At 39.2% G+C, this 13,641-nt stretch overlaps 1 protein-coding gene across 1 annotated transcript in view; it reads right to left on the bottom strand.

The window, feature by feature from the left end:
* moxd1 (monooxygenase, DBH-like 1) overlaps positions 1–13,641 on the bottom strand; it is a 91,554-nt gene that overhangs the window by 4,694 nt on the left and 73,219 nt on the right. Inside the window, exons 8-10 of the mRNA XM_060821228.1 lie at positions 11,353–11,544; positions 6,211–6,270; positions 1,969–2,111 (exon numbers count right to left, since the gene is read on the bottom strand). Of these exons, the coding sequence (XP_060677211.1) occupies positions 1,969–2,111; positions 6,211–6,270; positions 11,353–11,544 (395 nt within the window). The remainder of the gene's footprint in view (positions 1–1,968; positions 2,112–6,210; positions 6,271–11,352; positions 11,545–13,641) is intronic.

Here is a 13,641-nt window from a genome sequence, read left to right as displayed (position 1 = left end):
AGACTGGTGAGGTAGGTAGACCTCTAAACTTGCTGACAACACTCCTCATATCTGCTACCATAAGGCCATCTCCAGGCAACTACAACTCCCAATGACATCAGAGAACTAGAACATTCTGGTCAACCTCCAACAGTCAGCTTTAACCCACTATTTTGCAGAAGTGGAAACCAACAGAAAATGTCAGTTTGAGATGTCACCTGCATGTTTGTCCTCACTGTGTCTTAAAAGCCTACCCTATATTCCACAGCCAAAAATGAGTTTTATTTCATATTTATAGTTTTGTCAATTGACAGTAGTACATAAAGTAACATTTCTCCAGTGTGAGAATTTCTGAATAAACTTCCAGCAGCAAGAACCATTCTGGCTATGATTCCTCCTCACCTCACCAAGGTTCTTAAATCCCTTCTAGTTCCTTCTCTTCAGTGAATGAACAATAGTCTACAAGCATTCTGTCTGGGAGCTAACAAAGTCATTTATTTTTCCTCTGCTGATTACAAAAGTGTTACTTTCCGCTATCTCTCTCTTATGTTTTATTTTAAAAGCTGCAAACAACTGTAAGCCTAACCTGGCAAAGTCGGACTCCCTGACCTTTGTTTTCAATGTTAAATCTGGCTCATGGGCCCAATTATAAAGTGATACTGAAATCCTTGACCCATGGTAATCAGATTGCATTGGCTTATTAAGAGCAAAACTTGCCTTGCCCTGTTGGGTAGAGGATGCTCGTTCTGTTTACCACAATCTCCACCATGGCCCAGCTTTCCTTTGAGACACCTTGGTTTCTGAAGTAGATACTGTGTAAGCTAGTTCCTGCCAGCAGCAATGTGAAGTGGTATATGGCTGGGCTATAAGTATGGTGCCACCAACTTGTACATTGGCAGGTCCTGGCAGCAAAAATCTCACTTCTCCCACAGCACAATTATGTGAAGAGGACACTGGTTGCATAATTAGTGAGGTGAAGAGTGAAAAAAAATCGTCTGAGTCATGACTAGACAAATGTGGAATTCCCCAGAAAAACGACTTACCAAATAAATGGGAGAATATAGCCTGTAATGTTTAAATGCGCCAGCAAAATAAAATTGTCTCTTATTCTGCTCACTCCATCGACCAGACTTCCTCGTATGGACGTACATTGTGGCCTTCCTACCAGTTGGCAGTGAAATGCTGTGTGGACAGTACACTGGCTCAGTGGTTAGCACTGCTGCTTCTAACCACACAAATACCTATGTCTCTTGCACCTATGCTTAGGAAGGTTTGAGAGCTTGCAATCACTGAGTCAGATATTTTTTAAAATCAATCATGCCAATGTAGAGGATATTACAATTGGGAATACTTTGTCAGCAAACAGAACACCTTCCTTCCTGTAGCAATACTTGCAGCAATAAAGTGAGTTGTGAATAGGGCTGATGAATAAGAATCATTGTGGTTGCCCTCGTGTTCACAGATTGTTGCAGGCACTGTTGCTCTATTTAGTCCCCATGACTAAGACCTGTATGATTTGCTGACTGTGACTGTTGCGTCTTGCAACAAGTCTGTTTTCATACTAAGTCAATACATCTCTTTTCACCCAATGTACAATATGTTACATTTGTCAATATTAGATTTATTTTGCCATTTGTCTCTTTAATGTGTTCTATCTGAAATAGTATGGCTTTTACTTCAATTCTGTTGCGAGTGTTTTGAAAGTCTAAATAAACCATGAGGGGAAATTAAACTTTCAAAATCATTGAGAAATTTGTCAGGCAGATTTGATCTTCCAAATCTGTACAGACTTTTGTTGCTTCTTGAGATTTTTGCCTCACAGTCTTGTAATGTATTGCTTGAAATGCAAGGTTATTTATGTGACACTGATTTATAATCAGAGCTAAGCTGTTTGAGAAAAAATATTTAAAGTTTAGAAAAGGTTTGTGATAATCTTTCATGAGTAGATGTTTTGGTCACACAGTAGAGAAGAGTAGAAAATATGTTTACTTGATAGGTTGGATAATTTCTCTCACTCCAATAAATTCCAGCTGTGGAAGTATTTCAGGAAGACTCTCGCATCTGGAAAGATCTATTTTAGGGTAGTATAGAAGGTATGACAAGCACATTTCATCTCTTGTGCTTAGGCCGCCCTGTAAAAGAACAATTTTGTTTTGCTTGTTGTCATTTCATTATTGTATATCCAGAAATTTTGCACATCACTTACCTACTTTAACTTACACCAGTACTTAACTCATGCAGAACAATCCAGAGGACTGAGACTTTTTCCCCATTGTAATATTTAATATGGTTTTAACTGCTGGCCAGCCATAAAAGATCTACAAACCCTTTCTTTAAAAAATTGCATTCTAAAATAAAAAATCGCACACTTTGTGCAGGGATCTGCACTGAGTTCTATTTGTCTTAGTTAGACTGTCAATGCAAATACTACGGGTATTCTCAAAATCCTAATAAAAGTTGAGGAAATTCAGTGAATGTTCCTATTCTCTAAATGCTTCTACTGTAAGTGTATATGGGTATAAGGTTGTCTGTGATACCACAATAGCATGACCTATTAGCATTTACTGGCAGGACTGAAAGATGGACACTGACCACCACGGCGTGATAACAAATATGACTAGTTTTGTAACTACCATTGCAATAAATTAGAAGCTTCATGACAGGAAGCATGTATGTATTTGTGTCCATGAGGGATTGGGAGCATATGCCAGAGGGAAAAGAGAACTGAGAATCAAAATATTTTGTGAAATGAGTTGATTAATTCCAGCACTCATTCAGTCATCTCAAAAAAAAGGTGCAAGGATAATGATACAGACACAGCTAAAGTGCCCACTCCACCTGTCATGACTCCAAAGGCAAAGTACTGATAAAATCATTGCATCAATGTAACTTTATAATATAGGGAGCTAGGACAGCATCTATATAAGTACCTGAATAAATTAAATGGCTATAGTGTAATGTATATAAGTAAAATAAAAGTATAAATATAGTGTGCAATATTATCGCACTTTGTTCCATCCAACCAGCTCTGATAGACCTGGCAGACATGACTGCTAACTCCAAAGTTTGATTTTCCTATTGCTATGTGCAGCCTGAAAATGCAAATAATAAGAATCAAAGGTGAATTTTTCATTCTAGTGAACAAATGGTACAGTACACGTCGTTTATAACACTTGCATGCAGACTTTCCACTTCTACTGGAAGTTCATGGCAGTCAACTACATAAACAGCACCCTCTACAGGACATGTGGAACCTCTCCTCCATGAACAGGTATCGTTACTTTCTTCACCAATCAGATTATAGGACTGTTAATAGGTAGTGCAGAGTCAGAACCAAAACATTTTAATGAAAATACTAAATTCAATGTCAAGTACAGAAAGCAAAATGGAGGTGATAGAAAGATGGGATTAGAGAAAGATGATTAGAAGATTTTATTTACATTTCCAACATTAATCTAAGTTCTGAAACAAGGAGGTGCCACATTTAAAATAAATGTTTACTGTCAGAGAGATGGCAGGCAGTAATTGAGACTTACTACATTTCTAAAAGACTAGTTAAATTGGAATGGATAAGATCTAAGTTTTTCTGGTGGATTTAGTTTGTTAGAATAAAACAGGTAAAGTACCTTCACATCTTTCTATGTATTTGGAACGGGAATCAGATGGTAAGATGACACCTTGGGAAGATTTTTGAGGAACATTGCATTCTGGATAGCAAGTACCAGATTTTCACATGTACGGTTGGTGAAAGTTGATGCTTGATTCTCTGGAAATGACAGTTCCTACTGTAAAGTCTGGTTGCTGTTCTTTCCAGATACCTACCTGTCTGAAGGGGCGTCTACAGGAGAGCAAGAAGTGAATAGAACTGTCATATTTCCCTATGAAGTGGAAAGGAAATTCAAAGGGGAAGGCAGTTTCATATGTTTCCTGTTGACAGAGCTTGGAAACACACCCTTATCTATTGAATAGTTCCAGAAGAAAAAAATTAAGATTTTAGAAAATGGTTTAATGGGGTGGGGGTAACTGAAGCTCCAAAACGTGCACTTCTGGCAAGACAGTAAAGCTTTACTATTTTGTTCCATGATTACAAGATATTGGTATCTTCACATAACAACGTCTGCAACCTTTAATATGGACAAAGTGATCATAAAAATGATCAAAGCATTCAAACTCGCATTGACAATATATAAAGACTTCCCTTTAAAAGTCCTGATCAAAAATCATTGCACTGAAAAAGCGAACTTATTTTTAAAATTATAGATATTGTCTGAAATGCTGAGTGTTTCCAGCATTTTCTGTTTTTAACTGGAAAATTTGTCCAATTAAATATTGGGAAGAATAAAGATATCTTATGTTCTGCCACAAACTCTGCTCTCTCACCACTCATTTCAATTCTTTCTCCTGTCAACTATCAGAGACTGGACCAGACTGCATGAAAGCTGTCATCTACCACTCCAATACTAAAATTGTTTATTCTCACTTCCTTAATTTGCCCAATTCCTCCCTTGCTTCAGTTTCTCTGCTCCTGAATTTTCACCCACATTTCACCTTTTCTGGTTCAGGATGTAGGTTTGCTCATTGAGCTGGAATGTTCCTTTTCAGATGTTTCATCATCATACTAGGTAACATAATCAGTGAGCCTCCTGATGAAACACTGGTGGTATGGCCCACTTTCTGTTTATGTGTTTAGGTTTCCTTGGGTTGGTGATGTCATTTCCTGTGATGATGTAATTTCCTGTTCTTTTTCTCAGGGAGTGGTAAATGGGAACCAAGTCAATGCATTTGTTGATAGAGTTCCGATTGGAATGCCATGCTTCTAGGAATTCTCGTGTAAATCTCTGTTTGGTCTGTCCGAGGATAGATGTGTTGTCCCAGTGAAGTGGTGTCCTTCCTTATCTCTATGTAAGGATATTAGTGAAAGAGGATCATGTCGTTTTGTTGCTAGTTGATGTTCATGTATTCTGCTGGTTAGTTTTATGTCTGTTTGTCAATGTAGTCTTTGTTACAATTCTTGCAAGAACAAAATGACATTAGTTTTGCTTGTTGTCTGTATAGAGTCTTTCAAGTTCATTAGCTGCTGTTTTAGTGTGTTGGTGGGTTTGTTGGCTACCATGATGCCAAGGGGTCTAAGTAGTCTGGCAGTCATTTCCAAGATGTCTTTGATGTAGGAGAAAGTGGCTAGGGTTTCTGGATGTATTTTGTCTGCTTATTGGGGTTTGTTGCTAAGAAATAAACGCACTGTATTCATTGGATACCCATTCTTTTTGAATGCACTGTCTTGGTGATTTTTTTCTGCACTGCGTAGTTCCTCTGTGCTGCAGTGTGTGTTGGCTCGTTGGGATAATGTTCTGATGCAGCTTCGTTTGTGGATGTTGGGATGATTGCTTCAGAAACAATCTAATGGTGACTGTCTTTGATCTGGATAAGCCCCAAGCTCTGTGGTTTTCTCCATAAAGCTCGCCACCTCTCAATCAATGTTTCCTTTAAGTTGCTTTGTAACCCAGACAATCCCAATAAAATCTCAAACATGGTGCTTAATTTATTGTGTTTGCAAGATTATGCAAAAAATGTAAAGAACCTGTGCAGTTAAGCACATCAGCTCATTTTGGTAAAAGGGTATATTGCTTTCTACCTAATGTTCATTTTCTGACTCTTTTTTGGAAATTTATCCCATTGTCCAAGCTTTTGTTCATCTGTGTTAATATCTTATCATATGGTGTGGTATTACATTTCGCTTTGTAATGCTTCTGAAGCAACATGGGATGTTTTATTACATTAAAGATCCTACATAAAAGCAAGCTGTTTTTGGTTTTTTGCTCTTTAACATCCATTTGGCACTTTGACTAAATCAAACAGATATGAAATCAAATTGAATCAACTATCATTATTATTTTTATTTTTTACCCTTTCTGGTTACAGTTCCTGAAAATGAAAGTGCACTTTTTAGCCTGTATTGAATAACTATTTGAAATATATATTAAGAAATATCAGTCTAATTTTACACATACAACATAACAACATAGTCCATGCATCATTAAAAGAACTTCACTCTGAAGCCAACTGATTTTATTAGAAGTAACTAGAAGATCTGATGCAGATCTTTCTGCAGTTAAATGCTGTCTGATAAAATTATTTTCTTGTAAAACATTAAAACTGATGATCAAGTGATGTTTAATCAGAGAATATAAACTTCTTACAAAACAAACACATTGCAATTTTGTATTTTCTTACCCATGTCATATTGCTGCGAGATGTAGTATTGTATTGGCATTCAGTCACTAAACTATCGCCCTGTAAAACAGTGTAAGCACTTCTAAACATGAAAGTGAATTTAGCAATAAAAAATATTGAACACAGTGTAATTTGACATTTAAACGAAAGACCTAGAAATTAACATAAACTTGAATAAGAAAATCAAAGTTATAAATGGAAATTCAAGTTAAAAGTTGTTCCTGCCTCTATGCACTCCCGGTGATAACAGTTACACATCTGACATTGGTGGGTCATTCATTAGGGTAACATAATCCAAAACCCCAGGCTAATGCTTTGGTGATATGGATTCAAATCCAACAGCAACACATTAAATTTATAAACAAAAAAAATCTGGAATTGAAAGCTAGTCTCAATATTAGTTTTCATGAAGGTATTGGAATTCTGGGAAATCTAAGATGGAGGATAGGATACTTTTGGTTGTTAGAGTTCCTTTTTTGAGGTTTCTTCAGTGTTTGAGCTGATTTCCTTGAATTTTGAAGCAGTAATGACTGCTTACAAGCTGTTGCATTGTTTTGGAACTTTAGCAAAAGAATATCAAAACATGAGAGTGATCAGAGACCGTGTGGGAGGTGGAAAGAAAAGAATCAGTGAACCTGCACAGCTGTCTCACCAGGCAGTGAACTTTCACAGCTGACTGCCTCTGCTGTTTGTTTTATGTATCTCTGGACATTGTTTAGTTTTCTTGGACAAAACTTCAAACAGCGGATTTCACAGCTGACTTTGGAGAAGCTTATTGTCAGGAGCTCCTAACAGCAGGGGAACAGCTAAATGGTTTATTAAATCTAATCATACTTTTTGTAAATTTATTATTGTGAGTAGGGTAATTTTAAAATATGTTTTACTGAGAACTGTGTCTAGATTAAAAAGTTTTTTAAAATATAAAACATAGGTACCAAAATAACTTAAGAGCAGTCAACTGTGCTATTTTCTGGGATTGTAGATTGGTAAGGTGCAAAGATAGCCTTTAGCAGATGTGCTCTTCATGTGCTCTTCCTATAGGATGTAGGAGATTTTGGGAGAATTTCCACATTACCAATGATCATGTCTGCAGGAAGTGTGTTTCGTTGTGAATCTTTCAGATCACATGGATAGGTTGAAGCAGCAGTTAGAGGCAGGGAGGAGTTTATAGGAGCCAGGGGTATGATGGATGGCAGTTTCTGGAAGGTAGAAAAACCACAGGTACATTCAAGTAGATGGGTTACCTCTAGGAAAGGTAGGAGAGGTAGTCAGGAGTCTCCTGTGGCTATCTTCATCTCAAACAAGTATGCAATTTTGGAAAATGTAGGAGGGTGATGGACTCTTAGGGGAATATTGCACTGACAGCCAAGTTTCTGAGACTGGCTGTACTGTAATGAGGGGTACGCAAGGTTCCAAGAGATCGATTGTAATAGAGGATTCTCTCGTCAGAGGCACAGACAGATGTTTCTGTGGCTGGCAACGAGATATCAGAATAGTGTCATGTTGCCTCTCGGGTGCCACGTTAAGGGATTTCTCTGAGGAGAGCATACAGAATATTCTCAAAGGGGAGAAGGACCAGCAGGAGGTTGTTCTACACTTTTGTAGAAACAATCTAGGAAGAGAAAAGGAAGAGGTCCTGAGTAGCGAATAAAGAAATCAAGCAGAAGGTTAAAAAGTAGGTCCTCGAGGATAGTAATATCTGGATTATCCATGATGCCACATGCTAGTGAGAATAGGAATAAGAAGATAGAGCAGATGAGGGCGTGGCTGGAGAGCTGGTGCGGGGGAGAAGAATACACATTTTTCGGATCATTGGAAGATCTTCTGGGGTGAAAGTGACCTGTAAAGGGATGGGGTGCATTGGTTGAATTGAAAGGGGACTAATATACTGGTGAAGATTTGCTAGAGTCACCTTGGAAGGTTTAAACTAGGGTGGGGTTATGTGGTGAAATCCAGAGATATAACGAGAAAATGAATCAGTCTGAGGCTAATGCAGTTGGGAAAATGAGCAGATCAAATAGTCAAGGCAGGCAGGACCAAAGCAAAGAACAAGGTAAGACTGACAAATTAAACTCCATTTATTTAAATGCAGTAAGGCAGATGAACTCAGGGCATGGTTGGGAACATGGGACTGGGATATCACAGCAATTCCAGAGACATGGCTCAGGGATGGACAGGACTGACAGCTTAGTATTCCAGGGTACAAAAACTTTAGGAAGGATAGAAAGGGGTGTGTGTGTGTGTGTGTGTGGGGGGGGGGGGGGGGGGGGGGGGGGGGGAGGGGGAGGAGGGGGGGAGGGGGGGGAGGGAAGTAAGAGATGGGGTGGGGGGGGTGCATTTTTGATGAGGGTTAATATTACAGCTGTACTTAGGGAGGATATTCCAGGGCATATGTCCAGGTCCAATGAAGTTATTTGGATCAACCGAGAAATCAGAAAGAGATGAGCACCTTATTGGGATTGTACTGTCGACACCTTTATAGCTGGCAAATTAGAAGCAAATTTGTAAGGAGATCTCAATTATCTGTAAGAATAATAGGATAATAATCTTGAAAAGTGTCCATATTATAGAAGGGGTGGTGTTGGATATCTTAAAATGCATAAAGGTGGATAAGTCCCTGGGAACAGTTCAGGTGTATCCTATAGCTTTGTAGGAAGCTGGGAAATGAATGCCGGGCCCCTTGCTGAGATGTGTGTGTCATTGAGAGCCAGAAGACTGGAGGTTGGCTAACATGGTGCCATGATTTAAGAAAGGTTGTGGGAAAAGCCAGGGATCTATAGACCAGTGAGCCTTGCATCAGAAGTGGGCAAGTTGTTGGAGGGGATTCTGAGGAACAGGATTTACCCGTATTCAGAAAAGCAGAGACTGGTTAAGGATAGTCAATGTGGGTTTATGTATGTTAGTCTCACTAATTTGATTGAGTTTTTTGAAGAAGTTACGAAGAAGATTGATGAAGGCAGTGCAGTGGATACTCTCTATACTTCACTAAGGCATTCGACAAAGTTCCAAATGGTAGACTGGTTAACAAGATTAGAACACATGGAATCCAGGGAGAGCTAGCCATTTGGATACAAAATTGGCTTGAAGGTAGGAGACAGAGGGTGGTGGTGGAGGATTGCTTTTCAGACTGGAGGCCTGTGACCAACGGTGTGCCACGGGAATTGGTGCTGGATTCACTGCTTATTGTCATTTACATAAATGATTTGGATGCAAATATAGGAGGTATGGTTAGTAAATTTGCAAATGACACCAAAATTGGTGGTGTAGAGCACAGCGAAGAAGGTTACCTCAGAGTACAGTGGGACATTGCTCAGATGGGCCAGTGAGCTGAAGAGTGGCAAATGGAGTTTAATCTAGATAAATGTGAGGTGCTACATTTTGGTAAAGCAAATCAGAACAGGACTTATATACTTAATGGTAAGGTCCTGGGGGGCACTGCCGAACAAGAGGACCTTAAATTCACAGTTTTTTGAAAGTGGAGTCGCAAGTATACAGGTTAGTGAAGAAGGCGTTTGGTATACTTGCCTTCCTTAGTCAGTTCATTGAACATAGGAGCTGGGAGATCACATTGCACTACATAGGGCATGAGTTAGGCCACTTTTGGAATACCAAATTCCATTCTGCTCACTTTGCTCTAGGAAGGATGTTGTGAAATTTGAAAGGAATCAGAAAAGATGGACAAGGATGTTGCCAGGGTTGGAGGGTTTGAGCTATGGGGAGAGACTGAATAGGCTGGTGCTATTTTCTCTGAGCTTCAGAGATTGAGGGGTGACCTTACAGAGGTTTACAAAATCATGAGGGGCATGGACAAGGTGAATTATCAGAGTATTTTCATCAGGATAGGTGAATCCAAAACTAGAGGGCATTGGTGAAAGTGAGAGAGGAAAGATTTAAAAAGGAACCATTGGGGCAACCTTTTCATGCACAGGGAGCTGAGTGTATGGAATCAACTGCCAAAGGAAGTGCTGGAGGCTGGGACAACTACAACATTTAAAAGGCATCTGGATAGTTATATGATTGGGAAGGATTGGGAGGGATATGGGCCAAGTTCTGGCAAATGGGACTAGATTAATTTAGGCTATCTGGTCGGCATGGACGTATTGGACCAAAGGTTCTGTTTCCGTGCTATACATTTCTGACCCTAATTGCCTTGAAATGTTATCTGGTTCACTGATGGAAATCTCTCATCTTACCAGTCGTGCCTATATAAAAATCCAGATGCACAATAATGTGTTGACTCTCAGCTGCTCTGCAACGTAAGCCATTTAGGACAATGAGAGAAGGGGAACCAATTCTGACCTTTTCAGTGAAGCTCACATCGCACAAAAAGAATAAAGAAAAATGTCAGTCCCTCATCTGGCAATGAATTGATATTTTTCCAAAGGCACATGGGCATCTGTTGTGTCAGAGCCTAACAAACCAGCTAAATTGTTTACACAATTGGAAGTTAAGTTGTAAGATATTGGAGGATTTTATTACTTTGCTGGCAGTTATTTGCTGTTCTCGGCATCTCCCATCCAGAAGGCATATTATTGCAGCCGCTTCAGGGAAAACCAATGTATCTGCTGCAATGGCAGCCGCTGCTGGTACCTTCATGGTGTCAATGCTCTTCTGGCACTGTACTCTCAGCAGTACAGAGATTAGCAAGGGCAGTCATTGGCGCTATTCGTGGGCCATTCCAACCAGACACATTTTACCCTAATCACGGAACAAGGTAGCCCTTTAAAAAAAAAGCAAAATGCTGGAGATGCTAGAAATCTGAAACAAACAGAGCAAACACTGGAGACATTCAACTGGTCTGGCAGAATAGGTGGAAAGAGAAACAGAGATAATTTCCTGAAGAACGTCGTACCAGACATGAAATGTTAACTCTATTTCACGCTCCTCAGATGCTGCCAGATGTACAGAGTTTCTCCAGCTTCCTCTCTGTCGACTTTGTACCCTCTTCCCCAATCACTAATAATAATTCCTCAGGAAATTCCTTTAACAGGGGAGAGATTCTTTGTTCAAACACCCACTGTCTTGTCAGTTCATATCTTTTCATATTCAATACTTTGTTTTGTTACATATGAAAACTGTTCATTTTGAGTTCATTGCTACATAAATCCAAGTTTTTAAAACCAAAGCTAATAAGTTCCATACCGGCTGAAGAACTCTTTCCTCTTTCAAATAGCGAAATTCTTGAAAATTAAAGTCAAACTCATCATCATGTGCAAGGAGAGGTTGCTCTACATTATTCCTGAAATGCCTTATCCTTAGAACTCGTCCTGCAAGATGTGAATGGAGAAGAGCAGCAAATACATTGATCCCAGATGCTTTTTCCTGAGACAAAGCCTGTGTAATGAAAAGTATTTTTCAATCTAAAGGAAACTTACTACAAGTAAAAGTACTATGGTCTTCTTGTTTTTGACGAGCTTCGAGAGAAAATCATATTTTAGCAATTAAATCATTGCATTTGAGCTGAAAACAAGCAACAAAGCAGATCAGTACATTTATACAGAATGTTTTTGTAGAAGAGACTTTGATTCTCCACAAGTTTACAAAGTCTAACCGCTGTTAATCAAACCGAATTCATAAAACAAAAGGCTGGAGCTATTTTTAGGTAAACATTGGATGGGTTCACACAGGTACTGCTGATATCTTAACTCTGGATATTTTCTTCCCTGAACTTGAAATGTAACAGAATTACAGGAGGTGGAATGTGTATGCAATACTTGCTACTTCTGTGGTACCACTAGATGTCATCAATGGCGTTTATGATTAAGTCAGAGGATATACTATTTTATAACAATGTGGTCAGTCACATGAAAACATAAGGCATTTAGCCCCATTTATTTGCAGCATTAACAGATATAATCACAAAGAGTTTTTAATTTACTTTTTGCTAATTGGATGTCGTCAGCAAAGTAAGGTTGGCATTCTTTGCCCACATTTAATTACCCTCGAGAATGTGGTAGTGAGCTATGTATGTGTGTAATGTGAGTACACCCAGAGTACTAGGTAAAAATAAAGACTGCTGGGAACCAGAGTCTAGATTAGAGTGGTGCTGGAAAAGCACAGCAGGTCAGGCAGCATCCGAGGAGCAGCAAAATCAACATTTCGGGCAAAAGCCCTTCATCGGGAATAGGAGGGGCTATTGCCTGAAACGTCGACTTTCCTGCTCCTCAGATGCTGCCTGACCTGCTGTGCTTTTCCAGCACCACTCTAATCTAGACACCCAGAGTACTGTTAGCCTGGGAATTCTAGACAATGGAGGAATAGTAATGTGCATAGAAACTAACAGCAGGAGTAGGCTATTTAGCACTTCAAGCCTGCATTGCCATTCAGTATGATCATAGCTGATCATCCAACTCCACAAAGCCTTTGATCCGTTTAGCCCCAAGAACTACATCTAACTCCTTCTTGCAAACTTTCAGTGCTTTCACCTCAATGCTTTCTGTGAAGGAAAATTTCACAGGCTCACCATTGTCTTGGTGAAGTAATTTCAGTCCAAAATGCCCTCCCCTATATCCTTAGGTTATGACCAATGGGTATATTTCCAAGTGAGAATGGTGTATGTTTTTGGAGATAGTCATGTCCCTTTGTATGTTTTCGTTGTTCCACCAGGTGAAAGGAGTAGCAAATTGGATAATTAGTGGAGTTTTGTCAGATTACTGTGGTGTGTCTCGTAGTTGGTACAGACTGATGCCACTTTATGCTGGTGTTGGGAGACACTGAACATTTAAGGTGGTGATTTAGGAAATAAATATCATTACTCTGTAAAAACTGTAAATGAGTGACTTTATTGTGGGATATAGGTAAATTAATGTTAATTCTGCAATTCTGCAATTATAATTTCTGATACAAGGTAAATGAACTCACATCAGTGTGTAATTGTTTCAGCCAGGAGCTGAGTCAGCAAGAATGGGAACTATGTGGAGGAAATGCATAATTGTTTTTTTTGTATTAGCTAAAAATGTATGCAAGAAAGAAATGGGACTGTAAGACAATGGTAGAAATACAGGCACTAGTTAAGATGCTGTGAAGACAGGCCTGTATAAACAATAGGTATAAACATCTGTTTCCCACTTTTACAGAAACACAGGAACAAACCCCAATTAAAAGAGTCTTAATGATACGATGCTGTGAAGGGCAGCACAGATGGAGGGAGTAAAAAATGGTAAGGCAAAGATGTGCCACAGCAGGATGAGGTCAAATGGCCTTGAGAACAGGAATAAGCATTTTTGTCACAGACAAGGCCGGATAAGACAAGAGATAAACAGGAGTAATGGGTACCGGTCTTAGGGAAGTGGAGGATGTAAACAGGGGGGGAACAATGAAATAAGAAAAAAAATGTAGGAACCAAATTATATAAATATCGAGCATTTGTTGAATTCAGTGTGTTTTGTCCCTGCCTTGAGGACATCACACCCAATTGCAAGTGTGAAATAA

The sequence above is a fragment of the Hemiscyllium ocellatum genome, chromosome 3 (genome assembly GCF_020745735.1).
Source record: "Hemiscyllium ocellatum isolate sHemOce1 chromosome 3, sHemOce1.pat.X.cur, whole genome shotgun sequence".
NCBI classification, from domain to species: domain Eukaryota; kingdom Metazoa; phylum Chordata; class Chondrichthyes; order Orectolobiformes; family Hemiscylliidae; genus Hemiscyllium; species Hemiscyllium ocellatum.
Note: the sequence above shows the minus strand (reverse complement) of the source record. Positions and strands in the feature narration are given on the sequence as shown.